At 31.4% G+C, this 20,758-nt stretch overlaps 4 protein-coding genes across 4 annotated transcripts; all 4 read left to right on the top strand.

Moving 5' to 3' along the window:
* The first annotated feature begins 4,458 nt into the window (after positions 1–4,458).
* LOC124914186 (F-box/LRR-repeat protein 2-like) lies at positions 4,459–6,558 on the top strand. The gene is made up of 4 exons (XM_047454721.1): positions 4,459–4,494; positions 4,565–5,911; positions 6,005–6,148; positions 6,238–6,558. Exons 1-4 carry the CDS (start codon positions 4,459–4,461, stop codon positions 6,556–6,558), a joined length of 1,848 nt encoding a protein of 615 aa, XP_047310677.1.
* A 2,153-nt stretch (positions 6,559–8,711) lies between these two features.
* LOC124914093 (cullin-1-like) lies at positions 8,712–9,856 on the top strand. Its single transcript, XM_047454609.1, has 5 exons — positions 8,712–8,857; positions 8,939–9,041; positions 9,109–9,540; positions 9,617–9,694; positions 9,782–9,856. The coding sequence occupies exons 1-5, from the start codon at positions 8,712–8,714 to the stop codon at positions 9,854–9,856; spliced, it is 834 nt and encodes a 277-aa protein (XP_047310565.1).
* A 2,526-nt stretch (positions 9,857–12,382) lies between these two features.
* LOC124913997 (putative cullin-like protein 2) lies at positions 12,383–13,063 on the top strand. Its single transcript, XM_047454492.1, has 2 exons — positions 12,383–12,610; positions 12,686–13,063. Exons 1-2 carry the CDS (start codon positions 12,383–12,385, stop codon positions 13,061–13,063), a joined length of 606 nt encoding a protein of 201 aa, XP_047310448.1.
* Positions 13,064–19,296: 6,233 nt separating this feature from the next.
* LOC124913906 (cullin-1-like) lies at positions 19,297–19,993 on the top strand. Its single transcript, XM_047454379.1, has 2 exons — positions 19,297–19,536; positions 19,616–19,993. The coding sequence occupies exons 1-2, from the start codon at positions 19,297–19,299 to the stop codon at positions 19,991–19,993; spliced, it is 618 nt and encodes a 205-aa protein (XP_047310335.1).
* The last annotated feature ends 765 nt before the right edge of the window (positions 19,994–20,758 follow it).

The following is a 20,758-nucleotide window of genomic DNA, read 5'->3' as shown; positions in this document are numbered from 1 at the left end:
TGAAAGTTTTCTTTCACAACCAAACTCAAAATAGTTTTGATTATCATTAATTTGACCACTAAAAAGAAGATCTCATTGCTTTGTACCTCTTGGTTTTATCATGTTCTTTTTTAATCCTAAATATCCATTTATTATGAAGTTTTTTCTTTGGTAGCTTAGTGAGCTCTCAAGCCTGATTCGATGTCAAAGAGTCCACCTCATCTTTGCAGACTCCCACTTAACTGATTCATTAGATTGTATTACTTTCTCATAGCATTCAAGTTCTCATCTATTTGTCAACAATATATAGTTTAGAGATGGGGACCACCTCTCAACTGGTTTCGATTTATTGACGATCTTTTCAACTGTATAACCAGTGTTTGCTGACAACACGTTGGTCTTCTTCGACAGTTGGTATATATTCATTAGAAAAATCTTCAAATCAACCGTACTAGTCACTTCCGATTTAGAATCACCATTTGATGTATTCCCAACACAATATTTATAGAGAACCTATTCATCGAAGATAATGTTTTTACTACGAATGATCTTCCGATTTTGATTATCCTAAAAACGATAATCAAACTCGATATCATCATAACCAATGAAAAAATATTTATTAGACTTTGGATCAAGTTTGCTCATATCATATTCATTAATATGAACATATGATAAACGACCACACACTTTCAAATAAGAAAGATTTACATTTTTATTGCTTCAGGCTTCTTCGGAAATTCTGAATTCAAGAGGAACTAATGGTCCTATATTTATCAAGTAGACAACAATATTGATAGCTTCTTCCCAGAAGGTTTTAGGTAGCTCATCATGCAATCTCATGCTCCTAGCACACTTGTTTAATATTTGATTCATCCGTTCAGCTACTTCATTCTCTTGAGGTATTAAGGGAACAGTCTTCACCATGATCTCATTCACATCACAAAACTCTCTGAAATCTAAATTGATGTATTCACCTCCGTTGTTGAATCTCAAACACTTAACCTTTTGATTTGTTTCATTTTCAACCAAAGCCTTCTACTTCTTGAAAATAACAAATACTTCATATTTGTGCTTCATAAAATATATCCATACCTTTCTCGTCAAATCATCTATAAATGTCACGTAGTATTGTGATCCGTCAATAAAAAAATAGGTGTAGGTCCCCACACATTAGTGTGTACCAACTCTATCATTTCTTTCTTGAGCTCCTTCTCAATCTTTAAGAAACTTACTCGTTTCTATTTCTAAGAATGCAGTTTTCATATAAGTGATGTTCAATAGACTTCACTTCTGAATCTGTCCATTCTTCAAATGAATTTTAATCTCTTTTTTGCTCATATGGCCCAACCTGCAATGCCATAGCTCATTGTTCTTTGAGTCATCAACTACAACAACAATTGTTTCTCTACAAGTTGAAGTTGTGTATAACATTCCAGTTTTGTGACCTCGAGCAACAATTATTGCTCCTTTAGTCAACTTCCACGCACCATATCCATAGCTGAAATTGTGACATTCTTCATCAAGTTATGTAATAGAAATCAGATTGGGTATTAAACTTGGAATGTGTCTCACCTTAATTATCTTCCAAACATAATTTTTTGTCATCTTCAATTTGATGTCCCCATGCCAACAATATTCAGTGGTTCACCATCTGCAAGATAAACTTTCTCATAGTTTCCATCCACATAATTTCTCATTAATTCTTTGTGGGCAATAGTGTGGAAAGATATTACTATGTCCAAAACACATGATTCTATCGGGCTATCAACAGATAGAAGCAACGCATCAATGGAAATTTATGTAACTACGTTGGTTCCATCATTTTTATCATCACAATTTCTCTTCGGTGCTTTGCAGTTCCTCTTGAAGTAAACCTGCTTACGACAATTACAGTAATCAAATGTCCGCCCTAACTTGGACTAACTTCTCATATTCCTCGATATAGATCTCCTCTTACCTTGGTTGAATTTTTTATTATTACATCTACCCCTGTTTTTAACATTTAAAGAAGAACCTTTGAACGTTTCACCAGGATTAATTTTACGAACCTCTTCAGCAAGAATACGATCTCTAATTTCAATAACTTTCAATTTAGACTTTCCAACAGAGTTACTAGTTATTTCTCTCATAGGTTCTCAGTTATTTGGTAAAGATGTTAATAAAATTAAGGTTAACTTCATCCCCAAAATCAATCTCAATAAATAACAATTGATTTACAATTTTATTAAATAAATTCAAATGAGAAGTGATAGAAGTATCATCAACCATTCTTAAGTAAAAGAATATTTTCATTAAATGTACCTTGTTATTAGCAAATAGTTTTTCATACATATCAGAAAGAGTTTTCATCAGACCCATGGTAATCTTCTCCTTTGCAACATTGTGAGCAACCGTCTTGACTAGCGTCAATTGGACAACTCCCAAAACCTGTCTATCAAGGAGTTTCCATTCAGCTTCATTCATCATCTCTGGTTTCTCACTCAAAGGAACATGAAGCTTCTTTTTATAGAGATAATCCTCAATCTGCATCCTTTAAAATGCATAATATGTTTCATCAAATCTTCCAATCATGTGTCCTATACTATTCAAGCTTGACATCGTTTCCAATGCTCCGATCTAACCTATCAGCTCTGATACCAGTTGTTAGGATTTTGATCCCCCAAATGTTATCTGCTTGAAACGATCTGTAATAATGCAAGAAAAAGAAGAACACAAGAAGACACAAATATATAGTGGTTCACTCAAATAAGCTACGTCCACTTCAGCCACCACTAGATTTCACTATGAAAAAGAAAAAGAAGAAATACAGAGATTTTTCCTCACACTTTATCTCTCTAGAATTATGTCATATCAATGTAAATTCTTAATAATAACATATTTATGTGGTAAATATTTTAGTAATAAAACATAAATAACTCTTGGTCAGACTTAAGCCCAAGTCCAAACCCAATAAACTCTAATTAACAATTATAATGTTTATTATAAGTGGGGATCCATAACTCAACAGGAAAAGCACTACCGATTGAGAGAAGATGAAGTTAGTCTCCAAGTGGGAGATTGCTGAGTTGTGGAGCCTACACTTATAATAAATACTATGAAGTTAATTAGAGTTTATTGAGTTTGTGTTTGTGTTTGGGCTAGGGTCTGACCATGATTTTTTTAAGTTTTAACCTGAATATTTACCCTATAAATATGTTATTGTTAATATTTACATTGATAAGAGAGAATTCTAGAGAGATAAAGTGTGAGGAAAAAACTTTGTATTTATTCTTTTTTTTCATAATGAAATCTGGTGACGGCTGAAGTTGGCGTAACTCATTTGAGTTAATCACTATAAATCTGTGTCTTCTTGTATTCTATTTTATGCAATTTTATAGATTGTTTCAAATAGGTCAGATTTAGGGATCCAAATCCTAACATATACTAATCACTCCTAGACAATGCAAGAATAAGTGAGTCATTGACTTCACCTCTGTGTGACGCATACGAGTTACGACTTACTATAATACAACTTTTTTTAATGCACGTATCATCTATAAGAATTTCTCCGTGAATAACTTTTCGTCCAAGATCTTGGATTAAATCATTGACTTCCAAAACTTCTCCCAATAAAAATTATTTAGAATCATCTTAGTGAATAATATTGTAGCAATGCCCTCACATTAAATTGATTCATGTATTGTCACCGCGTAATGTCTTATTTAGGCGATAACATTTGTTTGCGTCCTACCAAAAACAAAACTTTGTTAGGAGAAAACTCTTCGTAATGTTTAATCTCATTATATATGTAATTCGACTAGAGAAACCATTGGACCAAAGATCAAACATGTTTTTAACTATTACATTTTTACATCTAGACTTTTGACACTACCAAAAAACTGATCGAAGATCCATCATCACAATTAATCTCGATTCCATGTAAAAACTCTTTCGCGTAGAATAAATTTCAAATATGAATTTTTTTCATAGAAGAAATGTTTTTTCAAAAAAATCAATAGAAATTACAAATTACCCAATATCTAACAAGCTCTTGCAATTCTTGTTTAAATAAGTAAAGGAGTTAGTTAAGAGTATCTTTTTGGCATTCTTGATTAACCTAGAGTATATATAATAGATCAGAATTTTCGAACTAGATCTTCATACTCAATATACAAGGTCTCCATTTTCATACTATACTCCTCAGAAGATCTTGTCACCTGAATCGAAAACACCCAGATCATTCATCTTCCTGGTAAGTGCTTCAATCCCGCCCCGCCCCAAAACCTTTTCCTTATGTTCAATGTTTGTCCCTAACTTTCTTTTCTATGATCTAATTCGTAAATTCTGATCTATTATTTACTCTTTATTAATCAAGAATGTCAATAATATACTCTTAACTAAACCTTTCTTTATGTTTCATTTTGTTTATTTTACACAAGAACTCCAAGAAACAGAGTGTTTTTCCATAGCTAGATAACTAGTAGATTTGAGGATTACGCAATGACGAGAAAGCGCATACCCGTGATATCGCCGTTGGTAAATAAAGCTAGACCCTGTTGATTTATTTCTATTGTCTGATTAACTAATTAATGATATCCTTGTGAAGAGAGAAAATAAGGATTTGATTAGCGATTTGCCAGATGAACTTCTGGGCAATATCATTTGTATGCTGGACATGAAAGATGCAGTGAAGGCAAGCAGTTTATCGAAAAGATGGAGAAATATCTGGACTAAACATGTGGTTGACCTCAAGTTTAACCATGTTAATATTACTGGACTGAAATTTATCCCCCGCAAGAAAAAAGAGTTTAAGGGTTTAGACACTGCTTTTGTGGGAGTGGTGGACAAGATTATGAAGCTGCGGTGCGAAGAAAAGAGAGACAAGATTAACTCTTTTTGCCTTCAATTTCCCTTGGGAAAGAGCTTTTCTCCATTAATAGATAAGTGGCTCAATTTTGCCATTGGAAGCAGAGTTGAGACCATTGATCTTGATTTATCCGCTCACATACCATCTGCAGGAAGATACAATTTTTCATTGCTTAGGACCGTCTCGAATTATGAGAAAAGGACGCTGAAGCATCTACGACTCGCCAATTGCAATTTCCGGGGTTGGTCAAGTTCCCCAAAGTTTGGTTTACTCATTTCTCTTCAGCTCAAATCTGTAACCATAAGCAGTCTTCAAATTGCCATGGTTCTAGAAAGTTGCCCATTACTTGAAGAATTAACTCTTGATACATGTCGTAATCTCACTGAACTGACAATCAACGCTACTCGTTTGAAGCATTTGTCCGTGACCAACTGTTTAAAAATTAAGGAGATTGATATGATTCAAGCCCAAAATCTTGTTTATCTTCAGCTTAGATGTGTATCGATAACAAGTCTTCATTTGAAGAAGTTTATAGAACGTTGCCCATTACTCGAAGAATTAACTTTGAATAAATGTCCTCAACTCACATATCTGAGAATTGGCAATTCAACGAAGAACTGTACTCTTTTGAAGCACTTGTCCTTGACCAAATGTTCTAACCTTGTGGAGATTGATGTGAAACGTGCCCAAAATCTCATTTCTCTTAAGCTTAAACGTGTATTGATAACCGATCTTCAATTGACTAACATTATAGAAACTTCCCCGTTACTCGAAGAGTTAACTTTGCTTTCCTGTTATCTACTCACGTATCTGAGAATTCTCGAATCAGACAACAGCCGTCTGAAGAGTTTACACTTGGATAGATGTTCCAATCTTAAGGAGATTGATCTTTGTGCCAACCTTCTCCATACACTTGAATACAATGGAATTTTACAGTGGTTCTCATTTAAGAAATGCCCGAGACTGATTAATGTTTTTATTGGCGAAGATATACATCTCTTTGCGGGTGAGCTTCTAATTACTAGAATTGCTCGTGATATTCCTTCGATTGAGAATCTAATTTTTGGGCCGTATTATAGTTTAAAAGTAAGTTTTTGTCCTTGTTACCATTTTGTTTTAAGCTAACAAACAAGTATTGTTATATGATCACCAAGGTATATATTGTTTCTTATTGTCCAGTTTTTCTATACAAATGATCCCGAGCCTGTATTCTCTATGAGGCGATTGGTTTTAAATATTATAATGCGCAATAAGAAAGAGGAACTTATATGGGTCAATTCTATCTTGAACGATTTCCCCTTATTGGAAACATTGGAGTTAAATGTAAGACTTTATGGGTCAGTTATATCTACTAATTATGATTCTCGAAGACCATTACATAATTTTAACATGTTTATTCTTGTTTGTTGCAGCTCGGGATCAAATCCAGGAAGCAAGTGAAAGAGAAGGAAACCTTTGAAAAATGTCCTAATAGATGCATAACCAAGCTTGAGGTGAATGGGTTCGAAGGAAACAAGCACCAAGTTGATCTGCTTGAGTTTCTATTAGAGAATCTAACCGGGCTTAGAGTATTGGCCATTGGTCCATGCCGTAAGACATACATAAGCTTCAATAGTTGGGTTTATGGAAAAGCACATGATAAGGGGAAAAAATGGTTTGAAGACAGATCCGAGTGGCTTCGCACAATAATTTCTCCACTTGTTCATCTAGAGTTTCTAAGGATAGAACCGTAAGTCCCCCGTCAAAAGACTTGACTCTGGATTTAGTATTAGATGTTTACTTTGTGTAATAATTAATAAAACTTCTATCAAACTGCATTAAACACTGTAAAAATTGTATTCCTTTTTATAGAAAAATTATAGTTCTTAGAAATTTGCCTACTTCGATATGTGGAGATCAGGAAAGATTGCTATGAGAAGGATATGATGAGAAACCCACAATTTTTATTCTCAAACTGATTTCATTCAAACGAATCCGACCTAGATTACAAATCTTGGGTCGTCACTAAAGAAACGATCGGTTTTCTTGATTAACAAGAAACTAGAAGAAAATAAGGAGCAGAAACACAGCATGAAGCTCTAAGGGTGAAACTAAGGAAGTAAAATAATTATGCTGTGCAAAGTATTAAAGTAGTGTTAGCCAATATGCAACTAATTGTTAATAAAACAAAATAAGATGTTACTGACGCTAAAATTATATTTACCGTCACATAATAGCGTCGCTATTACCGACACTAAAAATATTTGGTCACCAGTAGTCAGAAAGCAAAAACTTTAGCTAAGCAATGTATAGTGTCGGTAATGTTTTTATTATTAAATATTATACGGTTATTTTATAATACATTTTTTCTGAAATTATAATATTTATTCTTTGTTTAGCATTTGAATATTTTTCAATCCAGATATTAAAATTTATTTTATTTTTAAAAATATATATTTTAAGTTCTCAATGGACCAATATTTTCATATTCCATCCGGACTAAACTAGTATCACAAACAAATACAAATAAAAGTTTTACTATGAAAAAAAAGTATTTATTTTCTTTTTAATTCAATCATAATTAAATATTATTTTATTTATTTCTAATCCATCACAACAATTAAAATATTTATTAATTAAAATATTAAAATATCTCATATTTTAAAAAAAAATATTATATAATAATACATTTTAAATATTTTTATAAAAAATACTCACCTCATCCAAATTTACACCCCAAATATTTTTTTATTATTATTTAATCTATGTTTATTATAAAAACTCAAACGAACTTGTGTTACTAAAAAATTCTATAATTAAACGTCATTTCATCCACCTTTATAATCATATTATTTAATTTATTAATTAAAAATATTAAAATATCATTTATTATTCTTAAGAATATATAATATTTATTATTACATATTAACATATTTAATTTTTTTACCAATAAAAAATACATATTTTAAAAATTACCACCAATCAATATTTTTTAAACAATATAATATTTATTTACAAAATTTCTATCCAAAAAACCCTGAAATTTTCAGTTATATTAAATTTTAATTTTTTTTTTACATTTTGTTTTATAATAAATAATTAAGTTGAGATATATATATATTTAAAAAGATTTTATATTTCAAAATACCCTATTGTTGATTTTGGGTTGGGAACACATGGTGGATTAAAAATTAATAAAAATATTTATGTGTAATCTAGTAACTAGTATACATGTCAAAAATTAACACTTTTATTATTTTTTTACATTAACTACATCAATTTATAACTTGTTATCAAGGGTTATATACATAGATAGAATCACATTACTTAAGGTACAAATTTGACATACTCATTCACACAAAATTGACAATATTTTTTCCATATATTTGCCGTGCACAAACTCAATTTCCATATAGATAGAAATGCTTTTTTCGTCACGGCGGGGATTGCTGGCCCTTGGGATGGAGAGACTTCTTGGCTTAATGCTCTTATTCGTTCTCTAAAAAATCGTTAATGAATCTTTCGTAGCCCACTTTTGTTAAGACAAAAGAATTGTTTGTCAAGCTTAAATGATAGAAAACGAATAAATTAGGAAGAATAAATTAGGAAGGATGTATATAGAAGTGAACACATTACCTCTAATTTTCTAATTTATTTAAATTTAATTAAAAAAAAGAAGGTAAAACCCACTATCACTCCGTCTCACTCGATTGTTCTATTAGTTCTTGTATAAAATAGTTAAAGATGTCCCCAAAGAGTTGGATAATATACAAGTTAAGCATACAAGTTTGTCAAGGGTATCTTTGACATTCTTCTTAATTGCATATTAGATCATTCAACTGACTTGGGAAATAAACACTAATTCTAACTCTCAATAATCTTTCTCTTGAGATTCCAAATCAAAAAAATGGCGAAACGGCGTGGTAACGGCGGTGCGATAACAGTAGAAGAAGGGTGGACAACTATACAACATGGAATCAACAGATTAATTGACAATATTGAAGACATCCAAGAACCCATAATCAACACCGAAGAGAGAATGGAAATCTACACGTATCCTTTTTGTTAATTTGAACATGTTAATTTGTTTTCGATATGGATTGTCTAGTTACTTAACTCGATCTCTTATGATAGAACCGCATACAATATATGTCTATATGATAAAATTTATGGTCATGAATGTCAAAAACTGTATGAAAGATACAATCAAGTTTTTCAAGATTACATCTCCTCCAAGGTCAGTCTCATCAATCTCTTCATACATAATTGAATGTCATTTTGATTAATGGATCGTGAAAATTCAGGTCATGCCCTGTTTGGTTGGAAAGGAAGGTGACAATTTGTTGCAAGAAATTGTGAAAAGATGGGAAAATCATAAATTCATGACAATATGGATTTCGAAGTTCTTTATCTACCTTACCCGATACTTTATTCCATGTGGAATATTACCCACTTTACAAGAATCCAGTTACTCAATCTTTTATAAACTGATTCTTGGTGTCCATGAAGTTATGGACTCGTTAATGAGTATGATTCAAAGGTTACGAATTGGAGATCCTCAAGTTAATCAAAATTTGGTGAGGAGTGCTATCGATATGTACATGGAAATCGGGAAGGATTACTATGAAAAGGATTTTGAAAAAAACATCTTGAAACAAACACGCCAATTCTATTCGCACATGGCCTTAGATTGGATTAATGATGAAAACATATCGTACAAAGGTTACATGCTTAAGGTTGGTTATTAAGTAATAACATTAATACTATTTCTTGTAGGGACTGAATGAATTACGATTCGATGATCTTGTGCAGGTTAATGAATATTTGATGATAGAAAGACTGCGGGTTGCCTTCTTCTTGAAAGAAAACACGAGATTAAAGTTGATAAAGGTAATTGTTGGTTTGATAATCGTCGCTAATGATCAATTAATATTAATGTTATTGATTTTAATTGATTTGAATTATAATAATTAATAGGTTGTGAATCGTGAGCTGCTGTCAATGTATGATACAGAATCAGAAGAAAAGATGAAGAGTTGCATTCTTAATTGAAGAAGAAAAACATTGCAGTTTTAATTTCTTTTTGTTACTTGTGTAATAATAGTTGTCTAATCAAATTGGCAAATTAATATCTTTTGATTTATTAAGTGTGTTTTTATTAATATTTTTTAATTTAAGAAGTTAGTACGATTATACATGTACTCTCACGGTAACTTAAGAAGTTTTTTTATTATTCACTAAAATATTTATTTGCTATTAAAAAAATTATATTTTTACAAATGAAAACAAATAACTTTTAACTCTTAATTTTGGAAATTTTGAAGAGTAATTAAAGTGATGGTTATAATGAAAAAATACTAATTTTTAAATAATTTCAATTGTATTTTTTAAACTTTTATAAAAAATTATAGAAGAACTTAAGATATTTTGTTTAAGGTATGAGAAGTTGTTTTATTTTTATTTTAAATCACTCCGATTTGAGTTATTGTTATATTTTGTTCGATTTGACATTATGTTTAGTCGGATCGGATTTGTCGTCTCGAATTTTTATAATCCGAATAATGCTCTCAGCTTTTGGTGGGTCGTTTGCTGCTCATACACGTTGATTGATCTATAACAAATTTCCAATAAATAACAAATTTATTGCTTTATAAATAAAAATTGTTTTACTACTATTTTAAAATATTCAGATAAATAAATAACAAGTCGCAACTTTTATTAATAATAAATAAATTCAAAGTCTATCGCAGAATAAATGGTAACTTGAGTTGTAAAGTTAACAACGTCTATTATACGACTGATTTGTGAAATGTCACAAATTTTATGGATAAGGTTACTTATGTCGCTGAACAAGTTGTAAAGTGTCACTTTAAATGAAAATTCAATCGCAATGACTAATGTCACGTTTTAACTTTTTTTTTTGTAGTGCTAGTGATCTTTTTTTGAATCTATGTTCATCCTCTTCTTAAAAGAAAAGGGGATGAAGTTGTCAAATTTTGAATTATTTCTCATTTGTTCAATAATGAGTAATTTAAACTAATCTTCCATTTGGAGAACCTCTTATAGGTATCTCACTTATTTTTATGAGTTTCTTATTATATTGATCGTATATGTAGATGATCATTTATCACTTGACATAACATTTGGTAATGACAATTTTCACTGCCGCACAAAATCTTTGGTAGAGATTCTTCTGACACCGCTAAATTAGTTTGTTCGTCTTTAGAGTCACTCTAAAAAATGCAAGAATGTTGGATCTAGCTTCATTGTAATTTTAATTTTTGCAAAGATATATTATTTAATTTATATATTATCATTTAATCGTTTTGATTGTTTAGATGTTATATTGTATTATTTGTAAGTTTATTTTTTATTTATATAACTCCTTTTTTAATTAATAAGAATGAACACATTATCAAACCAAAAAAACTATTAATCTTTAAAAAAAAATTAGTTCTTAAATATATCTTTTGGTCCTTATTTGAATATCTCATTTTCAATGAGTCGCGAATAAAGTTGCACATACACCTATCGAGAGCTTTATAATTCCCTATAATTTCTTGAATATGTGACCGGTTCTTGATTACTTGTTGAATCGATATTTTATATACATTTTTTTGAAAAAGGTCCATGATAAGTTAAAAATGAAATTCGTTTAAAGGCCACGTTTAACAAAATAATTAACGTGCACGAAGGTGTTGAGTTGTCACCTACATTGTCGTTGAATCAATATTTCTCAAAAAAAAATATTTTAAACTTTTTTACTTATATCTAAGAGCAACTCCAACAGCACGCATAACCCCAGTATGTGTACCCTTTTCTCCTCCAACCCACTGGAAAAAAAAAACATATAATGTGAATATGCCTTCTCTCTTCAGTCTAGACGCAAATATGCGTATGGACGGTTCATTATCACCATTTTCGCCATTTTTGAAAAATAGCCCTTACATTTTTTTTATTTTTTTTTTATTTTTAATTTTTTTACATGTAAATTAATTATTTAATTTATGCTTTTTTACTTTTAAGATAAAAAATTATAATGTTTTTTAAATGTATAATTAAATCATTAAATTTATAATACTTAAATTTTATTTAATTTATTTTATATCTATGTGTATCAAGTATTTTTTATTAATAATGTTTGTTTATTTAAATATATTATTGAATTATTTTATTTATTATAAATTATTGATATATAATTAATTTTATTTTAATTTTATTAAATAAATAAAAAAAATATTGGGGTTAAATACGTAAATTGATAAATATATAAATAATATTAATAAAGTTAAAAAGTTTGTGTAAAAATGAATATTCTTTTGGGTTTGAAAATGTATTTTTGGGTTGGAGATAATTTACTATTTAATGTGACGTTTACTACATTTTAAGTTTGAGAATGGGTTTGTGGGTTGGAGATGGTCTAACAACAAGTGGCAAGAATGACAAGGGGTAGTTTTTGGAGTGGGTTAATAATTAGAGTCCTTAATTTTTTTTAAAGGCTATTTAAGAGCCTATATAATATTTTCTATTTCAATGAAGCTTAATTATTATTAATCTGAGATCCCAAAAAGAAAAGAAATGAATGGGATGAAAGTAGAAGAAGCCTGGCCTATTCTGCAAGAAGCCATTGACAAGAAAATTGAATTGATTGAAGGCATCAGGGAAGACAATTTCTCTGCAAAAGAGTTAATGAATATATACACAATCACATACAATATCGCAACATATTGTCCAAGAAATGGTATTGAATGTCAACAATTGTATGATAGATACAATAAAGTTCTTCAATATTACATCTCTTCCAAGGTCAGTAATAGTTATACTCATGAGCAATATTTATGTAGATCATGATCTTTTTATTTCTTTCTCTCATTCTTTCAGGTCTTGCCATATTTTAAGGGAATGAAAGAAGACATATTGGTGCAAGAAGTTTTGATAAGATGGAATAACTATAAACGCATGACCAAATGGTTGGAGACATTCTTTCTAATCCTAGAACGACGACGCTACATTAGTTATAAAGGCTTGCCCAATTTGCAAGAAGCCAGCTACTCCATTTTCTTTAACCTAGCCCTTGATGTTGAGGTGCGGAAATCCTTAGTGGGTATGATTCATAGGCATAGCAAAGGAGAGAAAATTGATCAAGAGTTGCTAATGGACGCCATCAATATGTATGTGGAGATCGGGAATGAGTACTATGAGCAGCATTTCAAATACGATATACTCAAAGAAGCTCACAAGTTTTATTGTTCTTATTGAGTCTTTTTTTTTTGTCTTTGTTTCTTGATTGATGTACATCGTAGTTTTGTTTAAGTTGATGTGCTATATTGCGATATTGGTTTATGAATTGATACATTAGTCCAAGTTTCGTAAATGATACATTTTTCTTATTCTTTGTAACATTAAATTTGGGCATTTTAGTACATCATGATTTTCCTATTTATTTTCATATTTTAATTCTAATTAATTTAAATTTTGTAATTTATCTGAATGTTTGAAATCTAATAAGCATAAAGAGATGTTTTCACCATTTTCACAAGTTGAAGATCAATTAACATTTCATTGAAAGAATTTGGGAAATTATACATTTTTTTGTTCACGATATTTTTTAGGATAGCGTGACTTGTAGGGAGAGATACTTAAATAATATTAATATATATTAAAAACATATTTTTTAAAATATTATAGGGTATTTTAGTACGATAATTGAGCCGGTTTGATTGATGAAATAGTGAAATAAAGATGTTGAATTTACTAAAAAAAATATTTAGTTAAATCATTCGTAACAGTTTTAACAATATTTCAAAAAATGTGTTTATAGAAGATCTTTAACAACAAAGCAAGTTAAAAGTTTGTTAATTCCTTCTAAAATTAGTTGTTAAAATAGTAAAATTAAAAATTCCCATAAACAATAACCTAAAATGTGACATAAAAATTAAATCAGCGAGTAAAAAGCGTAACTAAAAAGGTAATGCTGTGATATTTATGTGTCGCTATTTCATCCGTGAAACCATATTATCTTTACCTAAAATACCAATATTTCCCGCGAAAATCGTGATTAAAATAATTTTATTCTTAAAAAAATGAATAATATGTGTCGCACTAAATTAAAATTGATGATGTTTCAGTTCTTCCTTTCATGTGTTGTTTTTAATCCCAAATACAATAATTTCATAATAAATATTTATAACGGTCAAATCACTAAATTCATTAACTAATTAAATATCATATATTTATTTTAATTTCAATTTATTTTATTTATCAAATAAATTTTTTTTAATAAAAACTAACTAAAAATCCTCAACTAACCAACATCATCAAACAAGCTGTTGGATTTCTTGTATAAAAAAGTTAAGGAGGTCCTTGAAGAGTTAGATAATATACAAGTTAATCAAGGGTACCTTTGACATTCTTAAATTAAGAAGAGTATACGTATAATGAATTAGATCATACAATCTATAACTTGACTCATCCTAACTCTCAATAATCTTCCTCTTTCTCTATTTCTTTCTATTGAGAATTCAAATTAAAGAAATGGTTATGCGTCCAATAACAGTAAAAAAGCACGACCAACTATACAATTTGGGATCGACAATATAATTGACATATTTTTTTAATGAAAAACGGTTAAAACTATTTCATTAAAATCTCAAAAGTGTGAGGGTCGGAAATCAAAACTAGACAAACCCTAGTTAAGATTAATGATGAAAATCAAAAGACCATAAAAAACTAATTAGTAGCATTCATACATCCTAAAAAAATAGTGATTACAAACAGAAAACACTACATTCAAACTTAACCATTCCAGCATGACATTTTCGCATGCCATTTGTTTTCATTTAGAGGCCTTATTCTCCTTCATCTTCCTCTTCCTCTTCCTCTAACGATGAAAGGAGATTGCATTGAAGAGAATGATGAGGATTGTTATTTTCTCATTTTGAATTATCTCTTTGATCGAGTCTGTTCTGATTTGATAGAAAAAGTTATTTCTGAGAATTTCAGGACTTTTACCTTTGTTATCTTCAACTTGAATTTATGTATTATTGTCTTCCTTATTTTCAGTTTCAGCTTCAACCTCCACATCGGTTTTAGAATCTTTTTTATCGGCTTTAAAATTCTATGTTTCAGCTTTGAAATTTTGGGTGTCTTCCTCTTAAGTTTCCTCAACAACAACTTGATGTTCATCTTCCATTTTCAACATAATCCTTTGCATTACAGAAAATTTTATTTTACTCTTCACCTTAATTCCCTTTACTTTCTTTCCTTTGATTTTTTCTTTTTTCCTAGAATCTTTCTTTTTTTCTTCTACAAATGTTTGATCTTTGAGTTTAGTCTCCTCTATTTCTTTCTTTTTCTTTTCTGCTTCCTGCCTTTTCTGCTCTTCTTCTTTAGTTTTATCATATTTATTGTGCAGGAAAGTGTTACAAAAAAACACACCTCTTTGGTTTCTATTCATAAGACATCACCATAACATTATGCTTTCTTTTTCTGTCAATAACTGTCATTCCATTGGCAGGACACTCCTATGATGCACTTCAATGCTAATTCCAACAAAGAATAAGTGTTCTCCTCCTTCAGTTATTGGGTTCATTATAATGGTTTCCTAATTGTATTTACAAAATGACTAATTTTTCAACATTTTACATGTGGGCTAGAATGTTCTAGAGCTTGAACCAAATCAGGGTTGTTTCATTTGGTCTGCTCTGTAGATTCTCATCTCTTCTGACACTTTTCCAGCTTCATATAATTTGATCATATATGTAAGTATGTCCTTTCTCTAGGAATTTTTTCAGATATAATTGACATTATCGAAGGCATCGTAATTGAAAAAATCACTAACAAAGAGAGAGTAAGAGTATCCACGTATCCTTCAAAATTTTCTTCTTCTTTGTACATTTTAATTTGTTTTCTAGTTACTTAACTTGATCCCTTATGATCAGAGTCACATACAATATTTGTATATCTAATCATAATCATGATCTCAAATGTTAAAAACTCTATGATAGACACAATAAAGTTTTCGAAGATTACATCTCTACGAAGGTTAGACAACTATATTAATATATATGTGTGGAATTGGGCATGGGGTTTTGAGGCCTAATTTAGTGTGCCTCAATGTTAGGTACAAAAGACGGAAAGAATCCATATATATTATATTATATGGAGAGAGAATGATATATTCTAAAAAGAAAAGAATATATATATATATATATATATATATTATATAATATAATATATAGAGAGAATGATTCTTTCCTAATTATGAATTTTAAAACCCTATATATATTTACATTGTAAACGAGTTTTAGAGGGTGATGAGACTAAAATCTAGAACATACAAAGAGTTAGAATTTGTAATTTTAACTCTATTAAATCGATTCTCTGAAAGTAGAACGTAGGACATTGTTGGTCTGAACCTGGGTAAAACTCTTGTTTCGTTATTCTGTTTATTCTTAGCTTTTACATTATTGTTCTACATTCATTACGATTGCTATATTTCTGCTTTTCGATATTCGAGTAATAATTTTTGCAACAAACTAGTATCAGAGCAAGGTTGGTCTAAGGCGGTCACGGTTCGATTTCTTTGACTTAAGATGGGGTCGACTTCTAGGGTGGATATCGAGAAGTTCGATGGGACTAAGGATTTTGAGTTATAGAAGATGAAGATGAGGGCACACCTAGGCAACATGGGAGTCGCTAAATCACTCGAGGGGGAATTGAAAGTAACAGCCTCGATGGACGCAGAGAAAAAGATGGAGGTGTTTGGAAAGGTCCTATAACACCTTGATTCTTAGTCTCATTGACAATGTACTGCGAGAAGTTGTTAGTGCCACAACGGCAATAGAGGTGTGGCTTCAGTTGGAATATTTGTATATGACTAAGACACTATCGTCTCGGATCTACATCAAGTACAGATTCTTCATGTTTAGAATGATCGAGGGAAAGGATTTGCAGACACACCTCGACGTTTATATCAAGATTCTCCTTGATTTAGAAAACATCGGGGAGAAGTACAAGGATGAGGATAAGGAGCTTATGATTTTGAATTCTTTACCGAAGTTGTATGACACATTCGTAGACATACTCGAGCATGGGAGAGAGGAGCTTACCCTCAATGATTTAATGAGTGTGTTGAGATCAAATGACCAAAAGAAGAAAAATGAAGAGAGCAATGTGAGTGGAGATGAACTCTTGGTTCGAGGGAGAACCAAGAAAATATACAATAAAAGAAAGAAGAGGAGGCATTCGAAGTCTCTCGGAAAGAAATCTACTAAGTTCTACAATTGTGACAAGGAGGGGCACTTTAAGCGAGATTATCCAAATTTGAGTAATGACGGGAAGAAGAGCAAAGAAGCGGCAGTTGTTCAAGAGGTCGAGAATGGGTACAAAAGTGAGGATGTTCTCGTTGTCTCCAATAATCAGTCCGACAAGCGTTGGATTATAGATTTCGAGTGTTCGTTCCATATGACACCTAACGAGAGTTGGTTTGAGACCTATGAGAAGACTTCATGGGCGAAGTTTTGTGAGGTAACAACAAGTCTTGTAGGGTGATGGGGATCGGAACAGTGTGTTTAAAGACGCATGATGGAATCGATAAGGTATTGACAGAAGTACGGCACGTCCCGGATCTTCGGAGGAATTTAATCTCTCTAGGCTCACTAGACCAACTTGGTTTTGTATGGAAGGGCGAGAAGAACATATTGAGGGTCACAAAGGGGTCACTAGTGGTAATGAGGGGTGTGCGAGAGAAGAGTCTTTAAGTCTTCAAGACAACACATTGGTTGGTAATATGGTGGTAGTGGCAGAACCTCGAGATGTATCGTCCCCAAGTCTATGACATAAAAGATCGGGGCATGTGAGTGAGAGGGATTTGAAGGAGTTGAGTAAAAAAAGTTATTTTGGCAAGGAGAAACTTGATGATTTGGAGTTTTGTGAGAACTGCATATACAGTAAAGTACGAGGGTGAAGTTTGGGCGATCAGATGAGGTGACTCAGAAGACGCTCATTTATGTCCACTCGGACTTGTGGGGACCAACAAGGACTGCAACTCCAAGTGGAGGTCGGTATTTTATCACCTTCATTGATGATTGTTCGCGCAAGGTTTTGGTTTACATTTTGAAGCACAAGGATAAGTCATTTGCTAAATTTAATGAGTGGAAAAAGATGGTAAGGACTCAGACTGGGAAGAAGGTTAAAAAGCTCCGAACATATAATGGGTTGGAGTACCTAGGCGAGGAGTTCAATCAGTTCATCAAGGAAGAAGGGATGTTCGTCACAAAACCGTTCGACAGACACCGCAACAGAATGGCTTGGCAGAGCGAATGAACAAAATGCTACTTGAGTGTGCCCGGTGTATGTTGTTTGAGGCTGGTCTACCGAAGCAGTTTTGGGGTGAGGTTGTTAACACTGTGGTTTAATTTATCAATCGTTGTCCATCGACGGCATTGTAATGCAAGACACGAGAAGAAGTTTGGAATGACGATCCTCCAAAACTCGACAACTTGAAGGTATTTGGGTGTGTGGCTTACATGCACCAACGGGATGGAAAGCATGATCCGAGAGGGAAGAAGTGTATGTTCGTTGGATACCTTGAGGGAGTAAAGGGTTGAAAACTCTTTTACAAGGACAGAGAAACATCCAAGTGTATCATTAGTCAAGATGTGGTCTTTAGGGAAACCGAGTTCTATTATGGAGAAACATAGTCAGTCGAAGTTGGAGAAGTCGCTAGAGAGAGGACTGAATTTGAGGTGGAGTTCCTAGGAGGGATTACTAAAGAATCAGTAGACATGGAGGAGACTAGTGAAGAGGATGAAACAAACGGTTAGGTAGAAGAGAAATGTACAAATACGGAAGAGAACCTTAGCTCATACCAGTTAGCACAAGATAGAGACCGTAGGACAATCCGAGCTCCTAAGAGATTTGGCTACTCCGATTTGGTAGGATTTACATTACTTATGGCAGATGAGGTACAAGATTCATAGCCGAAATTGTTTAGAGAAGCGATGAAGAGCAAGGAGAGAACTGAATAGAAGTGTGTTATGGCAAAGGAGATGGCATCGCTTAACAAAAACGAGACGTGGAAATTGGTGAACAAACTGAAGAATGGGTGGCTGGTTCAAAATGGTTGTTTAAGTGCAAAGATTTATAACTCTTTTTTAATTATTAAGAATTAACTCATTATCAAATAAAAAATAAATAATCTTGCAAAAAAAAAATTAGTTCTTAAATATATCTTTAGGTTCTAATTTGAATATCTCATTATTTTTAATTACAAAAAATATTTGAAACTTTCTTTTCCAATATCTAAGACAGCAAGTGGCAAGAATGACAAGGGGCAGTTTTATGAGTTAGTTAAGAGTATCTAGGTAGGTAGTGGGTTAATAATCAGAGTCCTTAATTAGTATTTTTTTAAAGGCTATTTAAGAGCCTATATAATATTTTCTATTTCAATGAAGCTAAATTATTATTAATCTGAGATCCCAAGAAAAGAGATGAAACGAAATAGAACTGGGATGAAAGTAGAAGAAGCCTGGCCTATTCTGCAAGAAGCCATTGACAAGAAAATTGAAATGATTGAAGGCATCAAGGAAGACAATTTCTCTGTACAAGAGCTAATGAATATCTACACAATCACATACAAAATCGCAACATATGGTCCAAGAAATGGTATTGAATGTCAAAAATTGTATGATAGATACAATAAAGTTCTTCAATATTACATCTCTTCCAAGGTTAGTACGTAGTAGTTATACTCATGAACAATATTTATGTAGATCATGATCTTTTGATTTCTTTCTCTCATTCTTTCAGGTCTTGCCATATTTTAAGGGAATGAAAGAAGACATATTGGTGCAAGAAGTTTTGATAAGATGGAATAACTATAAACGCATGACCAAATGGTTGGAGACATTCTTTCTAATCCTAGAACGACGACGCTACATTAGTTATAAAGGCTTGCCCAATTTGCAAGAAGCCAGCTACTCCATTTTCTTTAAACTAGCCCTTGATGTTGAGGTGAGGAAATCCTTAGTGGGTATGATTCATAGGCATAGCAAAGGAGAGAAAATTGATCAAGAGTTGCTAATGGACGCCATCAATATGTATGTGGAGATCGGGAATGAGTACTATGAGCAGCATTTCAAATACGATATACTCAAAGAAGCTCACAAGTTTTATTGTTCTTATTGAGTCTTTTTTTTTTTGTCTTTATTTCTTGATTGATGAACATCGTAGTTTTGTTTAAGTTGATGTGCTATATTGCGATATTGGTGTATGAATTGATACATTTGTCCAAGTTTCATAAATGATACATTTTTCTTATTCTTTGTAACATTATATTTGGGCATTTTAGTACATCATGATTTTCATATTTCAATTCTAAGTAATTTAAATTTTGTAATTTATATGAATGTTTGAAATCTAATAAGCATAAAGAGATGTTTTCACCATTTTGACAAGTTGAAGATCAATTAACACAGCATTGAAAGAATTTGGGCAAATATACAATTTTTTTTTGTTCACGATATTTTTTAGGATAGCGTGACTTGTAGGGAGAGATACTTAAATAATATTAATATATATTAAAAACATATTTTAAAAGAATATTACAGGGTATTTTAGTACGGTAATTGAGCCGGTTTGATGGATGAAATAGTGAAATAAAGATGTTGAATTTACTAAAAAAAAAAATATTTATTTAAATCATTCATGACAGTCTTAACAATATTTCAAAATATATGACTAATGTATTTCATGTATAATCCTCCATAGTTATTATCAGCAACATGTACCAGCATTTTAAATATCGTTTTTCAATATTTTAAATAATGCTAAAACCTAGAAGCATGACTAGGATCAGAAGAATAATCTTTTAAAACTCAAACGTTATACAACTGATTTTTAAAACCAAACTTTATAAGTAAAGAACGATTTTAGAAGAGTATGGAGGATGAA

Source organism: Impatiens glandulifera, chromosome 1, assembly GCF_907164915.1.
Source record: "Impatiens glandulifera chromosome 1, dImpGla2.1, whole genome shotgun sequence".
Taxonomy (NCBI): domain Eukaryota; kingdom Viridiplantae; phylum Streptophyta; class Magnoliopsida; order Ericales; family Balsaminaceae; genus Impatiens; species Impatiens glandulifera.
Note: the sequence above shows the minus strand (reverse complement) of the source record. Positions and strands in the feature narration are given on the sequence as shown.